General features: G+C 33.8%; 1 protein-coding gene across 5 annotated transcripts in view; it reads left to right on the forward strand.

The window, feature by feature from the left end:
• Positions 1–22,493, forward strand: part of GSK3B (glycogen synthase kinase 3 beta) — a 203,109-nt gene that overhangs the window by 135,540 nt on the left and 45,076 nt on the right. For all 5 annotated transcript variants that reach the window (XM_072811557.1, XM_072811558.1, XM_072811556.1 and 2 more), the window contains exon 7: positions 5,196–5,293. In XM_072811557.1, coding sequence (XP_072667658.1) covers positions 5,196–5,293 — 98 coding nt within the window. The remainder of the gene's footprint in view (positions 1–5,195; positions 5,294–22,493) is intronic.

Below are 22,493 nucleotides of genomic sequence, written 5' to 3' on the forward strand. Positions count from 1 at the left end.
AGAGTTAATATTAGTTGGCTTTGAGTGAAGTAAAGTTTTCTTAGCAGGTTTTGATATTTGCTTCATTTAGCAATTACCTAGTATATCAAGGAGGGCTCTTTTTGGTCAGCATTTGCAAAATAGGTGTCTTGGTTATCATTTCTTGGAACTGGACAAAATCAACTTCAATTTCTTAAATAAATTTTGTGTCATTATTTTCCTAGGTCAGTATAAAGTTAGTCACGGGAGCAGGGATTTCTAATCCTTCTTGATAGTGCATCTAACCATATCAGACCTCTTAAATTATCTGTTGACCCTATGCCATTCACCATTCTTCTCTTTCCTTAATGGTAGATGAGAAAGCCCAGCAATGATTTATGTTCATCTTCTAAAGCACTTGTTTTTTGGTCCTACAAAACCTAGAAATCTCAGGCATCCAGAAACTGAAAATTAGCTTTTCCTTGCAGGAAATTTTAATGGTAGGCTATATATAATTTAACTTATTTGGTTATACTTTTAAAAGAGAACGGTTATACTATAAATAATTATCCCAGGACAACAAATCTAAACCAGGACTATTTGGGGTATGCCAGGAATGTATAGTTTAAATTATTTTTTAATTTATTAATTAAATTTATTTATAAATTACTAAAACTTATTAATTAAATTATTTTAAGACTTTACTTTCAGGATTGAAGTTTCCACTTTGACTTAAAAGTGAATTACTAGGCAGCCTGGGTGGCTCAGCAGTTTAGCACCGCCTTCAGCCCAGGGCCTGATCCTGGAGACCCAGGATCGAGTCCTACATCAAGCTCCCTGCATGGAACCTGTTTCTTCCTCTGCTTGTATCTCTGCCTCTCTTTCTCTCTCTGTGTCTCTCATGAATAAATAAATAAAATCTTTTAAAAAAATATTAAAAAAAATAAAAGTGAATTACTTTGTTTTGTTTTCCTTAAAATGTTTTACAACAAAATAATATACTGGCAGGCTGATATCTCACATTTCCATCCAAATTTGAACTTACTGTCCCTCATTAACTTCATTTTTCCCCCCTCATTTGTATTTCCATGTTTTTTTCCTCTCCTTACTCTTTCTGCTTGCTTTCTGACTCTACTTGCTTTTATGTACCTTGATACTAGTTCTCACATCTCTTATTTTCCTTTGTGCTTTTCCTGTGCTATCATGCGGTTCTCCTTTTCCCTAACCTCCTATCACCTTGTACTTTTTTTTTTCAAACACGAAAAATTCATTTATTAAAAAGCTAAGTATAGAAAACTTCTAGTTGGCTAAAATAAGCAGTGCACACTGAAATAAATTTTATTTTTTATACCACATACTACATGTAAAGAGTCAGCTTCTTACCCATTACTACCTGGATATGTCATTACAGCATCAAAATTTACATATTGAAAATTAATGAGTATTGCTCTAGTCTTAACCTTGATCTCTTCAAGTACCTTCCCCTTTTTTGTCTTAAAAAGTTTTTATTTAAATTCCAGTTATTGAACATACAGTGTAATATTGATTTCAGGTGTACAATACAGTGATTCAACACTTCCATATACCACCCAGTGCTCATCACAAATGTACTCCTCAAACCCCATCACCTATTTCACCCATCCTCCCACACCTATCTCTGATAACCATAAGTTGTTCTCCATAGTTGAATGTTTCTTTGTTTGCCTCTCTCTTTCTTTTTTCTCCCCTTTGCTTGTTTTGTTTCTTAAATTCCAAATAGGAGTGAAATCATACAGTATTTCTCTTTCTCTGAATTATTTTCACTTAGCATGATACTCTCTTGCTCCATCCATCTCTTTGCAAATGGCAAGGTTTCATTCCTTTTTATGGCTGAATAATATTCCATATTATACGTGTGTGTGTGTGTGTGTGTGTGTGTGTGTGTGTGTGTGAGACAGAGAGATTGAGATTATTTTTCCTAGGTCAGTAAAAAGTTAGTCAAAACTTGATTAAAAAATTAGTCAAGTTACCCAAGATAGTCCTGGGATAATTACTAATAGCATCTTCTTTCTCTTTAAGAAGTATTACCAAATAAGAAGTTAAATTGAGATGTCTGGGTGGCTCAGTGGTTGAGTATCTGCCTTAGACTAAGAACATGATCCCAGGGTCCTAGGATCAAGTCCTGCACTGGGCTCCCTGCAGGGAGTCGGCCTGCCTATGTCTCTGACTCTCTTTCTGTGTGTCTATGAATAAATAAATAAAATCTTTTAAAAACAAGTTAAATTATATGGTCACTCTATTTATAGCCCCTACACACACATGCACTGCATCTTCTTTTATCCATTCATCAGTCAGTGGTTCCATAATTTGGCTATTGTAGATAATGCCGCTATAAACATTGGGGTGCATGTATCCCTTTGAATTAGTGTTTTTGTATTCTTTAAGTAAATACCTAGAGTACAGCTACTGGATCCTAGGGTAGTTCTTCCTATTTTTTAACTTTTTAAGGAAACTCCATACTATTTTCCAGAGTGGTTGTACCAGTTTGCATTGCTACCAATAGTGCAAGAGAGTTCTCCTTTCTCCACATCCTTGTCAACATCTCTTGTTTTTTATGTTATTGATTGTAGCCATTCTGACAGATGTGAGGTGATATCTCATTGTAGTTTTGATTTGTATATCCCTGATAATGAGTGATGTTTATCATCTTTTCATGTGTCTTTTGGCCATCTGTATGTCCCCTTTGTAAAAATGTCTATTCATATCTTCCATCCATTTTTAAATTGAGTTATTTATTTTTTGTGTGTTGAGTTTTATAAGTTCTATATACATTTTGGATACTAACCCTTTATTGGCTTTGTCATTTGCAAATATCTTCTCCCATTCTGTAGGCTGCCTTTTAATTTTGCTATTTCTACTTACTATATAGGAGCTTTTTATTTTAATGAAGTCCCAGTAGTTTCTTTTTGCTTTTGTTTCCCTTGCCTCCAGGGACATATTTAGAAAGAAGTTGTTATGGCCAGTGTCAAAGAGGTTACTGCCTGTGTTCTCCTCTAGGATTTTTATGGTTTTCAGGTTTTATGGTTTCAGCCTTTAATAAACTTTAAATTTATTTTTCTGTTTGATGTATGAAAGTGATCTAGTTTCATTCTTCTGCATGTTGCTCTCCAGTTTTCCCAACACCATTTGTTGAAGAGACTGTTTTTTCCCCCATTAGATATTCTTTCCTGTTTTGTCGAGGATTAATTGACCATGTTCTTGTGGTTCATTTCTGGATTTTCTGTTCTGTTGATCTATGTCTATTTTTGTGCCAGTACCAGACTGTTTTGATTACTACAGCTTTGTAATATAACTTAAAGCCCAGAATTGCGATGCCTCCAGCTTTGCTTTGGCAATTTGGGTTTTTTTGTGGTCCCTACAAATTTTAGGATTATTTGTTCTAGCTCTGAAAAATGCTGGTGGTATTTTGATAGCGATTGCGTTAAATGTGGAGATTGCTTTGGGTAGTTATAGACATTTCAATAATATTTGTTTTTCTGATCCATGAGCATGGAATGTTTTTCCATTTCTTTGTGTCAATTTCTTCCCTCAGTGTTTTATAGTTTTCAGAGTACAAATCGATTACCTCTTTGGTTAGGTTTATTCTTCTAGTTTTTGGTTTAGTTGTAAATGGATCAGCTTGTTTTCTTTCTGCTGCTTCATTATTGGTGTATAGGAATGCAACAGATTGTGGCACATTGATTTTGTATTTTGTGAGTCTACTGAATTCTTTTATAGGTTCTAGCATTTTTTGTTGGAATTTTTTGGGTTTTCTATATGTTAGTATCATGTCATCTGCAAATAATGAAAGTTTTAGTTCTTCCTTACCTTTTATTTCTTTTTGTTGTCTGATTGCTGAGTCTAGGACTTCCAGGGCTATGTTAAAATACCAGTAGTGAGAATGGATATCCCTGTCTTGTTCTTCACCATAGAGGAAAAGCTCTGCTTTTTTCCCCATTAAGGATGATATTAGCTGTGGGTTTTTCATATATGGCCTTTTATTATGCTTCCTCTAAACCTACTTGCTGAGGGTTTTTATCATGAATGGATGTTGTACTTTGTCAAATGCTTTTCCTGCATTTATTGAAATGATCATATGGTTCTTATCCTTTCTTTTATTAATGTAGTGTATCAAGTTGATTGATTTGTGAATATTAAACCACTATTGGAACCCAGGAATAAATCCCACTTGATTGTCACCAATTATTTTTTTAATGTATTGTTGGATTCAATATGCTAGTATTTTATTGAGAATTTTTATATCCATGTGCATCAGGGATATTGGCCTGTAGTTCTCTTTTTTATGGAGTCTTTATTTGGTTTTGGTATCAGGGTAATGCTGGCCTCATAGATTTAATTTAGCAGTTTTCCTTTTCTCTCTCTCTCTCTCTTTTTTTTTTTTTTTGGATTTGTGAAATAAAATTTATTCCTCTATCTTTGCATTTAAAAAGATAATATATTTAAGTGCGTTTTTCCTTCAGTCATATTACAACACAAAACCCAACCATTTAAGGCTTAAAATTTTTATTAGAATTTGCATTCAGACTCTGTGTATAAACAAAAAACAAAAAAACTGTGTATAGAGATTGAACCCTTGTTTGTAGCTATTCTGTAAGCACTGCCAATGTACAAAGGTTATTTCACTTCCACTTATTTTAAAGCAGGGTAAGTAGATAATCATGCCTTATGTTTTGGTGCCCCCTCTCTTGGTTGTTGAAGATTTGGACACCTGACCTTTGATAATTAAATGGACCTAAACCCTTTGTTGGAATTTGCTTATTAGCCTTATTTCCTCTTTGCTAAGTTTAACTCCTTAGGGATAGTTTGATCACTTTCTTCCTTTGGTTTGGGATTATATAGTTTTTTGCTTGTGATATTTACTCTGTGATCAAAGTAAAATTAGAAAACTACAAGTAGGGATCCCTGGGTGGCGCAGCGGTTTGGCGCCTGCCTTTGGCCCAGGGCGCGATCCTGGAGACCCGGGATCGAATCCCACATCGGGCTCCCGGTGCATGGAGCCTGCTTCTCCCTCTGCCTGTGTCTCTGTGCCTCTCTCTCTCTCTGTGACTATCATAAATAAATAAAAAAAAAAAAAAATTAAAAAAAAAAAAAAAGGATTTCTTTCTTTAAAAAAAAAAAAAAAAAAAGAAAACTACAAGTAGTTTTCATAGCAACTTAAGCTATAAGCATTAGTAACTCTTGTTTTCTTTTCTTTACAGACGTGTGGTCTGCAGGTTGTGTGTTGGCTGAGCTGTTGCTAGGACAACCTATATTTCCAGGAGACAGTGGTGTGGATCAGTTGGTGGAAATAATCAAGGTGAGAAGTTTGAATCAATTTTTGAACTGCAGTGAATTTTGTTGGTATTCTAAGAATCTGTATCACCCACACCAATGAAAAACTAAAAATGAAATAAGTGATCTAAGATCACAAAAAATGTCAGCTATAGAGGAAGTATAAGAACACCACCTTTTGGTTTCTAATTGAGTTATTCTTCTATTATATGATCCTACAAAATGTATTTTAGATACCTTGTGCAAAAAAATTGATATATTTGTTATTCAAAGTTCTTAATAGCCATAAGATCACTAAAATGTATATAAACCAAATAAAAGCACAAGCTGTGTGTATTTTTGCTTACCGTTGTCCTCTCTACTCCTAATATTCTGCTGAGCATATGATGCTTACATTTATTCAATATATAAATATTTAAAAGTTTTTAATATATGAGACCTTAAAGTTCCTACCTCCTTAAAAAAAATTCTAGTGTCTGTATATTTAGACTGCTAGATTGCTTCATTCTAAGGTTACAGTTTGTCCAAAGCAACAACACTGACTGTCTTTTGGGTTTTAGTCTTGATTTTCTAAATATTTCCTAGAAATGTAAAATTGAAAATCTTTTTAGAGGTCATGTAGTCCAATCCTCCAATCAATGAAAGAACCATACATTCCTGACAGATGGATTCCCAGTATCAAATACTTCCAAAAACAAATCACTGCTTTGGGATTCAGTCTCCTCTATATCTAGACAGCTTGAATTTAGTTCTTCTTTGCTGAGCCATAATTCCTCAGTAGCTTTTACCAGTTGTACACAAGACTATGATTAAGTTACTTAAAACTCCTTGTACTTCATTCTATAAAAATGTTACTTTTGATAAGATGATTTTGCTAAATATCATTGTATACGCGTATGGTTGAAAAGACCAGTGTGTGATCAAGAATCTTCCTTACTATCCACATGATTCCTTATGATTTGCAAATGATACTTCTGTGGTATTTATAGTCTTTTTAGGATAACCGTCTTTTTTTAGTTTCAAATTAAACTTTAACCTTTGTTCATCAGATCTACTTCCTGATTCCCACAGTACACTCAGATCTAAGTTCATATAGGTTGGTCTTTTGGTTTTCTAAAAGCCCATTCCTGGGCAGCCCCAGTGGCTCAGAGGTTTAGTGCCACCTTCAGCCAGGGGCGTGATCCTGGAGACCCAGGATCGAGTCCCGCATTGGGTTCCCTGCATGGAGCCTGCTTCTCCCTCTGCCTGTGTCTCTGCCTCTTTCTCTCTCTCTGTGTCTCTCATCAATCAATAAATAAAAAATCTTAAAAAAAAAATAAATAAATAAAAGCCCATTCCTCATTATTCAAATTAATATTCTAATACAGAGGTTGGCATACTTTTTATCTGGAGGGCCAGTTAAATACTTTAGACTTTGTAGGCTAAAACACGAATCAAGATGTCATAGAGAGATGCAACAAGAGAAAAGAAATTTCTGCAAATTTTTCATTGAGGAAATTCAAAATATAATAATGAGTACAATTTTTTTGTGATAGAAGTCTGGTAAATAGAAGATTGGAATTCTTTGGAGGGGAGCTGTAACATTTCTTTCTGTTGGGGTTCAAAGTTAGTATTCTTTATCATCAAATAGATTGCAAATTAATATCTATAAAATCAATTCTTAGTTCTTAGGCCCAACAAAAAAAAACAGGAGATTGGGCCATATTTTGACCCATACTGTTGTGCAATCATTCAGCATTTCTTTTATTCCCAGGCTTTGACTTGATGTACTTGAGCTCACCATACTATAATTCTCTGGGCATATTGCTATTTTGTCACTTATGCTTAGCTTATTAGAATTATGTTTCTTTTATATGGATTATAGTTTAGAATTTTGTGATGATTTATTGTCATTAATTTTAGTGCATACATGATACAAATGAAATTACTCATGAAGCTAAGTTGCTATCTATATTAAGTCCCTGTCTCATGCTTGCCATCATATCTTGTTAACCTTTATATCTAGAGCTTTCTTCACCACCATCATTACAGTGCTTTTAAATTCAGTTTTTTCCTAATATTGGTTTGTGTTTATTTAATAGATTTTAGTATAGACGCTACCAGTTTGTTACTGATGGTTTAAGACTTCATTTTCATTTAGGGCTTATTGTAAGTTGTCCATGGTCACTTCGTAGTAGTAGGTCAGCTCTAAAACAAAACACTCTTCATTTGTGTGTTATCTTGTCATCTTGCATTTATATGTAGGGAACATAGTCACGTCCCTGCTATATTTCAAGATTTCTGTTTTGAAGGTGATGTGAAATAAGGGAATTAGGATCCCAGGGTACTTTGGAATATCCAGCTTCTAGATCCATTTTACATTTTAAGCATAACTGCTCAGAATAAATGAAACTCCAGTACTAGTTTACCACCCATTTGGTGACCTAAAGTTAATATATTACATTGAGATAAAGAAACATTGTGTTGTGGTGTGTGTGAGTAGTATTCTAAATCCTATTGCAGGGAGGTTAATAAGCATTGTACAGGTTTTGTGTATGTGTTTAATAAAGCTCTAAAATCCTGTTGATCCTGTATATCTGTTCCCTAAATATTTAATATTTGTGGTGTTTCATTGAAATAAAAATTCATAATTAATTCTGATGTAACTATTCTAGTTTTCTTGATCTAAGTTGTAAATCAGAAAAGAAGTTGTGTAGGTTAGCTTTCAAAGTGTTATTAAACACATTTTATATTTTAAACAGATACTGTTGCTAATCAGGGGTTCAAGAATAGATTTGAATCTTACGTGAAATGTGGTCTTATAAGTGCCAAATTCAATTCTGAGGTTTTTTGAGGTAATAATAATTAGGAAATCCATGAAAATCTGTTATTTTCTGTTATTTTTCTCCCTTTAAAATTTCATGGGGATTGCTTTGGAGTATCTGGAGGTAGCTGACCCTCCAGAAAAAATAGATACTCATCTCTCTGAATCTGAGTATGCAAAAAATGAAATCATATAGCAGACTTCAAGTATTTTATATGTGGTAGACTTACCTAATTATTCTATAAGCTTTCTGAACAGGGACTTTATTTATTGTGATGTTTTATAAGAAGTATATTTTGACTTAAGTAATTTTTGAGAATGACTATAGATTCTGTTGTATGGTTATATTCTGAATTACTTAATTGATATTGAAAAGAATAGCATTATGAAGTTCCGTAAAGTGATATATTATTGCCTTGAAATGAAATTACATGATATATTTGGCTTCTCAAAGATTTGATCATTAATTTATGTAAATGACAAATGTACCCCCAAACTCCCCAAATAGATTGAAGTTGAAGCAATCTGTGAAGCTCTGGATCTGGGAATGCTGTAGATTTCACTAATAGTTTCTTTTCCCCCTCCAAATTCTAAAACATAAATTTCAATTTCTGGCTTAAAATATCACAAAACTAAAAGCTTGAAGGAAACCAAATTTTGTAGAATTTCAAGTTTTAAATTAATGTTCCTAGAGATATGCTTTTATTTATTCCATAAACATTTACTTATGCTTAGTAATAATTTGAACATTTCTAATGGAAGAGTTTTAGAGCAGAATTAGAGTCCCATTTCTTCATCATTGAATTTCAGTATAGTTTCCATAGTTTTAGATTTGGGTATATCTCTTTTAGAAAAACATGACATTAAACATAGAGATACTTAAATTATTTGTAGGAATAAAAGTATTATAAGACAATTAAAGTTAATTTATCTTGTAGAACTTTACTAAATTGTTCAATTTCTCTTAGCAGTAATTACTCAATTTAGATATATCTTACAAAGGTAAGAGCCAATAAAGTCTTATCTCTAGTAGAAGCTTTATTTAAGAATTTGAAAGTAGGAAATAATAAAATCCAAATAATCTTTTGATTATTTGATTATGTTATTACAGCTAAGTAGATGGACTTCATTTCTTATGATGCCTATCACTAGAGAAAGATTTAGAAGGAAAAAGATTTAGTAGTGGAGAGTGGGATTATGGGGAAAGGGGTAGGAGAGGATTTTCACTTTATTTTTCTGTGATGTTGACTTTTTGAAACATTGTTATCTTTTTGCACAAGTCGCAGAAACTATGGAAACAGACATTTTCATTTGTTTTCTGCTGGAATCTTTTGTTAGCAAACAAAAACATTCAGTTAAGAGAGCCATTTTATTATAAATGTTTGTCTAAATAATGTTTTCCTGATCTTCCACTTTGAAGGCTGTTTGTAGTATAATTTAGACAACTCTAAATTGGCTCCATAAATAAATAAATAAATAAATAAATAAATAAATAAATAAATAAATAATTAATAAATTGGCTCCTCAAAAGCCTGCATTTTCAAATATTGGGAAACTACTAATCACAAAAGCTGCTACTCACTGAGACTTTACTTTGCATCAAGCAGTGAGCTAAGCACTGAACATACACTACCGCATTTATGTTTACCTTAATTCTAGGAAAGTGATGAGGATTATGATGATGATTACCATTACTACCACCACCGCCGCCGCCAAATCCTGGAGAGGCTGGACGATAGAAAAATTCTGTCTGATTCATCTTTAATAAATTGGTGTCCTCTGCTTATAGAATTTTATAGCTGTGTGGGAAAAATACAATCTATAATGTTAACTTGATATCTAGAACTGATTGAGCCATATTTATTGTGCTTCATTTAATGTAATGAAAGTTGTAATATTGGTGGATCTCTTTGCTTTCAAGTACAGCTTAACCTTAATTTTCACCATCTTTGTTTAGCACATGTTTTAGGTTTTCAGTTATCCTGTCCCTATATTATGGCTTGTTCAGCACCTGTAGGTATATATTCTCCCTTCCTGGCTTAACATTTTCACTGTCAAATGGTCTGTCAGACAGAGCTTTTTTTTTTTTTTTTTTTTTTTTTTTTTAAGACAGAGCTTTAAGATACTAATTAAATTAGGTTTAATAAGTATAAAAAAAAACTTCATTTTCCTAAGATTTTTGATGGATCCATGATGTGTCTTTGCTAACATACATTTGAGGTTTAGTCAAATGTTACCTGGTGACATTTCTTATATTATAGAGTCTTGTATTGGTAACAGACTGCAGGAATAATATGTTAAACTTAATTCTGTCTCTTTTCTCCACTTTCCAGAACATGTAAGTACACCCCATTATACACTGTGGTATACACTTATAATCTATTGTGTGTAATTATACACAAAATATGTGATTAATCTGTTCTTATTTATTTTTTAAAGGTTTTATTTATTTGAGAGAGAGAGCACAAGTGAGGGGCTGGGATAGGGGCAGAGGCAGAAGGAGAAGCAGACTCCCTACTGAGCAGAGAGCCCTGATGTGTGGGGCTCAATCCCAGACCCTGAGATCATGGGCAGATGCTTAACAGACTGAACCACACAGGCACCCCCATTCTTTTATTATTTAAATTTTTCCATGTTTATTACTGACTGGAGCAGCAACTTTTTTTCCCCCTAGTTCCTTATCTTTGTTTTATTTTGTATCCATTCCCCTTTACTAATAGAGTTTGCTTGGATCTCACCCTGACTCTTAAAAGCATCTGATTATGAAATTAATAAAGAGCAAATTCATTAGTTTTTTGAACATCACTTGAACAATATAAGCGCTTTTTCCTAAGCCCCCACTTTCTCACTGTTACCCCACATGGAATTCTGAGTGAGCTCCCTGCTGTTCATAATAACTTTTAGATCATAGACCACTTTGAAAATTTGTTTGTAGAAAATAGACTCTCCTCCAGAAAAATGCATACACGCAAGAATTGTCCATATAATTTCAGATGATTCTTGGGCTTTCTGAAGCTCATCCAGAAACCCTACATTAAATATGTCTATACTAGTACAAGGTACTATGGTTACACTTTTTGGTAACTGTCTGCAGTATAGGTATTACATATACAATATGATGTCAGCATTTTTTAAAGTAAGTGAATGGGTATAGGTGGCATTAAACAATTATTTTAATGTAATTACTAATCTGCATTTTTACATTAAATAATGTTTTCCATTGACCAAAAGAAACATCAACTTTTACTTATTACTATGAAATTTTACTCGCTCTAGAGTAACTTACTTGTACTTGGTTAAATCTCTGTACACTATAGATATGTGTGCCCAGGCAGAGAAAGTGGGTTTCCTGGCAGTGTAACCCATTTCATCTTTTGACATGAGAAGAATGACATCCATTTGAAATCTTTACTTTCCTCAAAACAAAGCAGTGTGAGATCATCTAATAAGTTGCCAGGATATGTTTTATTTAAGGAAAATTTTACACATAAATGAAGTTTCATGACATTGTCACCTTAAAACTAATTTACTGATGGTCATATTTTAGGATCTGAATCAAAAAACCATTCATAGGATTACTCTTCTTGGAATATAGTACCCTTTACTTATCAACCACACATTTTTTTTTGCATAGTTGCATTATGCATTCTTTAGTGTATTTCCTTAATTTCAAGGATCTGGTTTAATATATTATTTTTCTTTGGCATAATCTATAAAGTAAATAAAGGGGCAGGTGAGAAGTGGAACAGGGACAGAAATCTGTCAGGTTAACGCATTCATTATCCAGACCCTGATTTCAAGACTAATGTTTACTGAGAAATCTCTGCTTCCTTTTTTAACAAAAAGTTAGAAATTTTGAGGACAATGATTCTTAACAGTTCAGCAGTGAAAAAAAATATGAACAAACACTGGAATCTTGGAGAGGGTCATTTATAGTTTGTAAAAATGTACTGAAAGCTGTATTATACTTATAAAACAAAATATTTTGTTTCATTGAGATTTATGATAGAAAACATGAAGAAAATCACTCCAGTAGTGATTCTCAAAGGAAGTAAGAGTTGGATGATGTGTGAATAGAAAGAATAGAATAGAATAGAATAGAATAGAATAGAATAGAATAGAATAGAATAGAATAGAAAGAATAGAATATATGTCTCAGAAGGGGGTGTGATATTTTTAAAGCTAGAAAAATGAAGTGTTTTTGTTTATTTTTTCAGTGAAGAGATGCTGATCTCTCCCCACCTCCACCCTCCCACCACACACACTGCTGCCACTCCTTTCTACTTTATATTCCTTTGTTGAGCATACTACTTTGGTTGAGATTCTAGGAAAAAAAGATCTTTTGACTCCTGTGAATATGTGTCAGCCAGGAATGTCTGTTTTACTTATATTCAGTAGTTTGTTTAATCAAAACAATAGTTACCTTTTGGTGGGGAGGAGGGGACTTGTTTCCAAGTATAAAATTTTATTCAAGGAGTAAAGAATGAGAGTCAAAGCAACCTTTAAAAAGAATAATACACTAGAGTAATTGTACTTCCCATTTTAGAAACTTATTTGTAACTGTAGTAACCAAGACTAGTGCATATACAATGGAATGGTATTTGGCCATAAGAAAGAAGGAAATCCTACCATTTTTGACAACATGATTGGACTTAGAGGGCATTACCCTCACTTATCACTTATGTGTATCACTTATATGTGTAATCCAAAAAAAAAAAAAGGATAAAAGTCAAAATCATAGAAATAGAAAAGTAGTTGCCAAGGGCTGGGGAGTGGGGGAGATAAGGCAAGATTGGTAAAGGGTACAAACTTTCATCTCTGAGTAAGATCTGAGGATCTAATGTAAAACATGGCAACTATAGTTGATAACACCACATTATTATAATTTGCTAAGGGAGTAGAACTTAAACATTCTCACTAGAAAAAAAAGATATGTGATGATGTATGTATTAATTAGATGTTGGGAATCCTTTACAATGTATATGTACATTAATCACCATGATGTACACTTTGTATGTCTTAGTTTTGTTAGTTCTACCTCAATCATGCCAAAAGAAAGAAAGTGAGAAAAAGACATAATGTTACAAGTGTAGCCTTATAGATCAAAGAATTAGAATGGAGAGTCCAGAACAGGGTTCCAAGGCAGTTCAGTGGGAAAAGAACAGTCTTTTTAGAGCTTGGAACTAAATACCCATATGCAAACAATGAAGTTGGACTCCTATCTTGTACCATATTACAAAAATTAACTCAAAATGGATCAAAGGACAATGAAAGAGCCACAACTGTAAGACTCTTAGAAACCTTTGTGAACTTCAGTTAAGCAATGATTTTTTAGATATGACACAGAAGACACAAGCAATAATAGAAAAAATAGGTACATTGAATTTCATCAAAATTGAAAACTTTTTCAAAAGAAGTTAAAAACCCACAGAATGGGAGAAGAGTTCTGCAAATCCAATGTATCATAAGGGACTTACATCCAAAATATATAAGGAACTCCTACAACTCAACAATAAAAAAAACCAGCCTAATAAAAAAATGGGCAAAGGGTCTGAATAAACATTTCTCTAAAAACATACAGGTGGCCAGGAAGCCATAATGAATATTACATTTTGTTCACTAGTATAGCTAGAATAAAAAAACCAAACAATAGTATTGGTGAGGATATGGAGAAATTGAAACCTTCATACATTGCCGATGGGATTGTAAAATGGTGCACACCAAAAATGGTTTGCATATGTTAAATAAGTTTAAAATACTAATCATAGGATTACTAAATGACCTAGCAATTCCATTCATAGGTCTGTCTGTACCTCAGAAAATTGAAAACACATGTCCACACAAAAGCTTGTACATAAAAAAAAAAAAAGTTGTACATAAATGTTCATAGCTACATTATTTATAGCCAAATAGTGGAAACATTTCAAATGTCCATCATCTGATGAATGGATAAAGAATATGTCAAACACAAAAGGCAACATGTTAGGTGATTCATTTATATGAAATGTTCAGAATAAACATCTGTTTAGATCTGTTAGAAAGTAGATTAGTGGTTGTCAGAAGCTTGGGAGAAGTGGGGATGAAAGTGATTGTTCTTGGGTACAGCATTTCATCTTCGGGTGATAAAGCATGTTGTAAAATTAGATGACAGTGATGGTTGTACACCTCTGGGAATATACTAACAAAGCACTGGGTTGTATACTTTAAAGGATTAAATTTCATGATATGTGAAGTATATCTCAATACAGATGCTATTTTTAAAGAAGAATGAGGGCATCTATCTGTGGAACTGTTGATAAGGTAGCTTTATTGTCTCTACCATATTTTAAGGAAGGAAATAAACTCTGACCATAATTTTGCAAAGGACTCCAGAAGACTTCTCATATTTATAGTCTATCCTCTGGCTTTGAGAAAGAGAGGGGGAAGAGATCAGTTGAAATGACAGATGGTGCAAGAGTGAATGGACTAGAACATAGAACCATAAAGGTACCCTCCTCCACTAGTTCATTCTCCCTTGGCTGAATACTTTAAACTAGCCAAATTGTTTAGTTGTGTTCAAATAGCGTGATAACTTGATGCCCTTTTCAATAAAAATCTAATGGGATTTAAAAATTCATTCTGCTGTCGTTAGAACTTTTTATTTCTTGCCTTTGAAAATTGGAAGAGCAAAATATTATACCATAAAAACAAGGGTTTCTTATACCAAAATTTCAATCATATAGGGAAGAGGTAGAAGTTGGATAATATCTATGTATGTCGAAAGTTAAGTATTGTAGCTACTACCTAGTGGATTTGAAAAAGGAAAACCTTTAAATTGTAGGGAAATACCAGAGGGAATGACATTTTATATCAGCTTTCTGGGAACAAAAATGTAAAATAGTGATTCCAGTGTCATTAGAATACTGATATTTTGAAATAAAATAGTTCAGTGCATGTTTCCTAGTTTTTTAATCAGAGACATTTGTTAAGCTTACTGGTACAGGCAGCGAACCTGAGAGTTATTAACCAAACTGAAAAGTGCTTTTTGCAGAAAAGAAGTGAAGATATTTCATTATTCAACCATGCTACATATAATTTCTCTGACCTTTATGCTAATTAAGGTTCATCCACTTATTTAAAAAGCTTCATTATATAGAGGCCTAGCAATGCGTCCGTTTAGTCTTTCAGAGTGCATATCACTTTACTACTAATGTTTTGTTAGGTGCTGGGTTAGAACATAAAGGGTCCTTGCTGTCAAGGAGTTCAGAGACTTAGAAGAGAGGAACAACTGGGGACAATGGAGTAAGGCAGGTATTATCCCAGAAGTCAGGGCAGAGTACAAAGGCAGAAGTATTCTATTTGGAGGTAGTACTCTCTCTGTAAGGCATCATAGGATAGGTAACTCTTGAGCTGGGACTTGAAACATGGAGAACTATTGACCATTTAGAGAGAGGAAGGAAACGGAGGACATATGTATGAATTTGGGCAAAGATGCCTACGGGTCTGTTGTGTGTTTATGGTTTGAGCTTCAGATTCTGAATGGTGGATATAGTAGAATACAAGTTTACTGGGGCAGAGAAGGCTGGAGCTGTGAGCAGTGGCCAGACCACATTAGCCTGTAGGTAATTGAAACCACTGCAGGATTTTAAGCAGAAGAGTAAAAACTTTATAATAGGATTTCTTTGAATTCACCTTTGTTTTCAAGGCTGCACTGCAGCATTCTATTGCTGAAGTTTGGCGACCTCTGGTGTTGAGCTATTAAAAATAAAGCTGTGAAAACTATTCTTTCATAGCTTTTGTCAGATGATTTTTAGCTTTATTTCTTTGAAGAAATAAATCATACTTCCTAATTTGATATTTATCAAATATCAATATCAAATATATATGATATTTGATATTTATCAAATTTATCAAATACATATGTCTAGGTACATATGTAGCTAAATGAATGAGAAAATGTTACAACAAATACAGATGGGACTAGATACAAATAAAATGATGGATTTAACCATGCACAGCTCCCCCAAAGGAATGTAGCCAACCTATCTCTGATTCTTTGGATCTTTTTGCTACTAACCCCTCATGATCTAGGATGATGGGCCAAAGGAAATGTGCTTTTTTGCAATAAATGGAAAGGTCTTATTCTAATAATAGATAACTGAAAATACATACACTCTTTCCAATGGTGTGATAATTTTTAACATCTCCCCCCTTTTTTAATTGTGCGAACTATCATACTTTATAGAAGGTACATACCACATTTATATGCAGTTTCGTTTCCTTTAAGTCATTGGAGGGATTCAGTTTTTAGGAAATCCAGAAATAAGGTTTTGGTTTTGGGGGGCCGGTACAAAGATACAAAAACTGTATCTTTGTCTAAAAGTTTGGGGGGAAATATTTTTCTTAAAATTCAAGGAAGCTCTAAGATTTGATTTGTGTCTGAAATGATGAGGTCATTTCAAATGTTTTTCTAATCTATAAAACGAAAAGGTTCTAAAATTTATATAGTTCAAAAGATTCCAAATATATAATTCAGCTGTAGTAAATCAGGTAGAAATATATTCTTAATAAAGTAAGGTAGAAATACACTCTATATAATAAAATTTAATATAAAACCTAAAGATATACTCAAATAGACATAGGATAGTTTGTTAAAATGTCTTATATTTATTGTGTTGATTGCAGATAATGATGCATTTAGAATCTTTGCTCTTCATAATCTGTCTCTTGCTTACCTTTTACCCTTTAACGTTGCTGTCCCTCCATTATCCAATTCTTAGTCTCTGTCACCACTCAGCTGTTACTATTATCCAAATCAGGGCATTTTCTACCTCTCAGTAGTGTGTAGGGAATGTGCTTCTGACTCATTTGCTTCCTAGACCCTTTACATAAAATCAGCTCTTGTCTTTCCTTCCAGAACCCTTTCCTGAATCATTTCCTCACTCTAGTGCAGGGTAGCACTTTCACGACACACATACCTACAGTTACTTAGTTGTACTGATCTTTGAAGATTGTATAAGTTTCTCTGCCCTAGAGTTCTTTGAAGATAGGAACTCAATAAATGACGTGAATGAATAACGTAAGAGACTAAGCAAAAATTTTTATTTTTATTTTTTTAAGATTTATTTATTTATTCGAGAGACCGAGACCAAGACACAGGCAGAGAAAGAAGCAGGCTCCATGCAGGGAGCCTGATGCAGGACTCGATCCCAGATCCCACACCCCGGGATCACACCCTGAGCGAAAGGCAGACACTCAACCACTGAGCCACCCAGGCGCCCCAGCAAAAAGTTTTAAATGCCTCTTGATTGCCTTACCTTTGCATTCTTAAATTCCTTTACATCTTAAATCGTATCTTTGTTTTCTTAAACACTATTCGTATTGTATATAAAATAGTTCTGATTGTAAGGTTTAATATAGACTGATTGTAAGTTTAATATAGACTCTGATACTTTTAATGCTAGCCTTAACAGAGCTACATAAGAAGGATTAACATCTGGTTTTATTTAGTGTACTAAATTTATTTAATGTACTAGATTACATAATGGTCTGTTTTACTTTTTAAATCAACATCATCAAGATGTAATTTACATAAAATAAAAGTAGTCATTTTATGCAGTTTAATAAGCTTCGACAAAGCTGGATATAACTACTATCCAGTCAAGATTTAGAACATGTCCACCAGTCCAAAAATATTTCTGTGTACAACCAGCGGTGAGTAAACATCCCAGTGTACCCAGGACCTGAGTGCTTTTCTAGGACAGTGCCAGGCAAACCAGGAGAGTTGACCACTCTGTTCATACCCCTTTGTAGTTAGTCCCCCATCTTCTATCTCAGGTGACCATTGGTCTGCTTTCTGTCACTGAAGATTAGTTTTTCCTTTTCTATAATCCCACGGTAAATGTATGTTACTTTTGTATCTAGCTCTTTTTTGCCCGTGTCTTTGAGATTCATCCAGATTGCTTATATTAGCTGTTTATTACATTTTATGCTGAGTTGTATTCTGTTAGAACATACTGTAATTTTTTTTATCCTTTCACCTGTACATAGATGTTTGACTTGTTTTGGTTTTTGGCTATTACAGGTAAAACTGCAATGAATGTTTGTTTATAAATCTTTTTGCAGATATATGTTTATATTTCTCTCCAAGAAAGGACAAAGACTAAAGTTGTTGGTCACATAAGTGTATGTTAACATTATAAGAAGTTACCAAACTGTTTTCCAAAGCAGTTCTACTATTTTTCAGTTTTACCAGCAACATACGAAAGTTACTGTGTTCTACATTCTTATTTACACAGTAATTTCAAATATAGACTTAAAATTACTTTTATCAATAGGAAATGACGCTTTTTATTTTAATTTCTTTGCCCTGAAGTCTCCATTTTCTGATATTAATGTAGGTACTCCATCTTTCTTACGGTGTTTGCCTGGTGTAATTTTTTGCATTTTAGCCTATGTGTCTTTATATTTAAAGTTTATTTCTCACAGACAGCATATACTTACTATCTTATCTTTTTCCTTTTTTTTTTTTTTAAAGATTTTATTTATTCATGAGAGAGAGAGAAAGAGAGAGGTAGAGACATAAGCAGAGGGAGAAGCAGGCTCCCCGCAAGAAGCCTGATGTGGGACTCCATCCTGGGACTCCAGGATCACACCCTGAGCCAAAGGCAGATGCTCAACTGCTGAGCCACCCAGGCATCCCCAATTTCTGCTTTTTAATTGGAGTGTTTAGACCATTTACATTCAATGTAATTATCATTATGGTTGAGTTTAAGTATTTTACTTTGATATTTATCTTTCACTCCGTGTTTTTCGTTTTGTTTCTTTGTTTTTTTTTTTTTTGTCCTTTACTGCCACTTTACTAATATAATGAGCTTTTTTTATTTCCCCAGTGGGCAGTTTAAGCTATACATCCTTGTATTTTTTTAAAGTTTTTTTTTTTAGGATTGAAAATAGGCATGTTTATTTTGTCACATTCTGTAAATAATAATATACCATTTCACATATAAACTAAGAACCTTGTGACAGTATATTTCTGTTTCCCCTTGCTGTCTTTTATGTTACTGTGGTTATGCGCTTTACTTCTTTAATACTTTCATAGTACTTTCTTATGGTTTTGCTTTAAGCATTCAGTTTCTCCTGAGAAATTTAAAAGCAAAGGAAAAATACACATTTAGCCACATATTTACTATTTTTGGTGGTCTTCATTCCTCTAGATAAGAATGCCCATGTGGGATACTTTTGTTTCATCCTGAAGCACTTTCTTAAAGTGAAAATCTGGTAACCAACTCAACATTTATTTGCCTAATAATGTCTTTTGAAGGATATTTTTACCAGATACACAATTTCTTGGTTTCCAGCTTTTCTTTTTCTTTCATTCTTTCTTGGTTTCCAGCTTTTCTTTTTCTTTCATTCTTTAAAAAGGTCTCTAGGGATCCCTGGGTGGCGCAGCAGTTTGGCGCCTGCCTTTGGCCCAGGTCGCAATCCTGGAGACCCGGGAACGAATCCCACATCGGGCTCCTGGTGCATGGAGCCTGCTTCTCCCTCTGCCTGTGTCTCTGCCTCTCTCTCTCTCTCTCTCTCTCTCTCTGTGTGTGTGACTATCAAAAAAAAAAAAAGGTCTCTAGTTTCTTCTGGCTTGCATGCTTCTGTCATTCCTATCGTTGATACCCTATGTATATAGTGTTTCTCTTTGTTTTGGGAAAGATTTTCCCTTTATCGGTGGCTCTTACTGGTTGACTGTAAGTATGTTTTTTTGTTTTGTTTTGCATTATACTGCTTGAAGTTCATTGAGCTTTTCATTGATTTTTCATCAAATTTGGAAAAATTTTAGCTATTATTTCCTCAAAATAGTTTTTTTTACACTTGTTCCCCCATCGCTCTTTTCACACTTGAATCACATACACATATGTTTTTCTGGCCTTTTCTACTTCCATGCTTCAGGTTTTTAGTTTCTGTTGCTTTTTTTTTTCTTTTAAGTTCATTGACTTTCTTCTGTGCTAATCTGCTCTTAGATGTCCAGTGAAGTTTCGATTTTACATACCATAGTTTCAACTGTACAATTGGTGTTTTTTTAGATCTTCTATTTCTCTCAATATAGTAGCTATTTTAAGTCCTTATTCCCTACTTCTGCCATCTCTCTCATTTCTGGATCTGTGTGTGTTGACTGATTTATTTTTTCCTCTTGCATGTGGGTCATATTTTTTTTCTTCTTTAAGAAGTATTTTGTCAGTTTTCTAGTTGTTTACACCTGAATGGCAGTTCTAGCATCTATTACTTCAGGAGTAGAAGCAAAAGTCCATAACAGTCCTTTTTTAAATTTTTTAATAGTGCAAGCCTTTTGCCTGGCATTCCTCATTTATTGAACTACTTGGTGCAAAGTTATACAAAATTGCTCTACTTTAAGGCTTTTAGTTTACATTTGACCACCTGTTTATTATTTTTTAAATATTTTATTTGAGAGAGCGAGAGAGTACAAGCAGGGGGGGAAGACAGACTCCCTGCTGGGCAGGGCTCAATCCCAGGATCTCTGGATTATGACCTGAGCAGAAGGCAGATGCTTAACCAACTGAGCTACCCAGGCGCCCCTACATTTGACCACCTTTAAGCAGTTATGGCTCCCAAAGTAATTCAGTAACAATCGTTTCTGTAACTTAGGCTTTGTGATAAAAAAATTCTTACAGTGCATTTGCAACAACATGATTAGAACTAGAGGGTGTTATGCTAAGCAAAATAAGTCAAAGACAAATACTGTATGATTTCACTCATATGTGGAATTTAAGAAACAAAACTGATGAACATAGGAGAAGGGAAAAAAACAGAATAAGATTTAAAAAAAGAGAGAGGGAGGCAAACCATAAGAGACTAACTATAGGAAACAAACAGGTTTGCTGGAGGGGAGATGGGTGGGTGGATGAAAGTAACTGGGTGATGGACATTAGGAGGGCACTTGATGTAATGAGCACTGGGTGTTATATTAAACTGATGAATCAATAAATTCTACCCCTGAAACTAATAATACACTATATATTAACTAAGTTGAATTCAAATTTTAAAAAATTAAAATAAAAACAAATTCTTGCAATAAAATTACTTATATTATGCACAGCTGTAGTACTTGCCCACCATTTAACATTCCAACCAAGATTTCACACATGAAACAATTACAACAGATAAAAATATTTGTTGTATGCTTCATATTGCAAATATAGTTAAGGATGAGTAAGCATGGAATTTACAGTGAGAATCTGCAGTTAGGGAAGCCTGAAAGTGATGTATCAAAATTGCTAAATCATAAGAATTTTGCAGGAATTGATAAAATAAGTTTGAGATTTGTTAAACTTTCTAATTTTATTTAGGCAGTCAGATTCTTGCATTTCTTCATATAATTCTTCTGTTGCCTAAATCTATAGTACTAAGAATTTAAATTGAATTACCAGATATGGATGGATTTTATTTAAATCATGGAGGTTTTTTTTGTTAAGTCTATTTAATTTTTTTAACCTATAATTATAGCCTTGTGATCTTATAAAATCTTGGGATATCCTGTACATCTCAAAAGGATTTAGATTTCATTTTGTGGCATAATCAGTAGAGTTTAAGAAAATGATGTTTTAAAAATTACTTTTTAAAAATCTTTCCCTTGTTTCTGCCCTTAATGTTAGATAGACCATTTTAGGGAGTCAGTGCACATGCATTTGAATCCCATATTTATACCTGACAAACTGAAGCTTTGAGAAGTCAGTTTGTCTCCATCAACTATAGGTTTCTTTTAAGTATAAAATGGGTAATGGGGATCCCTGGGTGGTGCAACAGTTTAGCGCCTGCCTTTGGCCCAGGGCGCGATCCTGGAGACCCAGGATCGAATCCCACATCGGGCTCCCGGTGCATGGAGCCTGCTTCTCCTTCTGCCTATGTCTCTGCTTCTCTCTCTCTGTGTGTGACTATCATAAATAAATAAAAATTTTTTAAAAATGGGTAATGAAGTATTAAAATTTAAATGAGAAAAGAAAATTGATATACCTCACACAGAGCTTTTACATACTGAGTGCTCTCTCAATAAATTCCTTCTTCGTTCTCTCCTTTTCTTCACTAATGTACTTTTTGAAAGGAGAACTTGCTGTCTCCGCTTATTTCAAATGATTATGGTCTTCTTACTTTTTCATGATTGATCTCCCTATGGTCAGAAAGGAAGTCTTCATGGCTAGATATAGTGAACACCTTTATTTTATCTGAGCTAATTATGTGATAAGTTACCCTTTGTTCTTTAAATGTTTACTTTCCTTGCCCTCTATGGTGTCATTATCTGTAGGACTTCTTCCAGTCTCTTGGACTTCTCTCTCAGTTTTCTTTTTAAATTTCCCTTTTTCTACATATTTGTGTCCCGTGGCTCCTCATTTTTAGTACTCTTCTTCAACCTGCTTTACCTGTTATGCACTTACAC

This window comes from Canis lupus, chromosome 35 (genome assembly GCF_048164855.1).
Source record: "Canis lupus baileyi chromosome 35, mCanLup2.hap1, whole genome shotgun sequence".
In the NCBI taxonomy this organism is placed as follows: domain Eukaryota; kingdom Metazoa; phylum Chordata; class Mammalia; order Carnivora; family Canidae; genus Canis; species Canis lupus.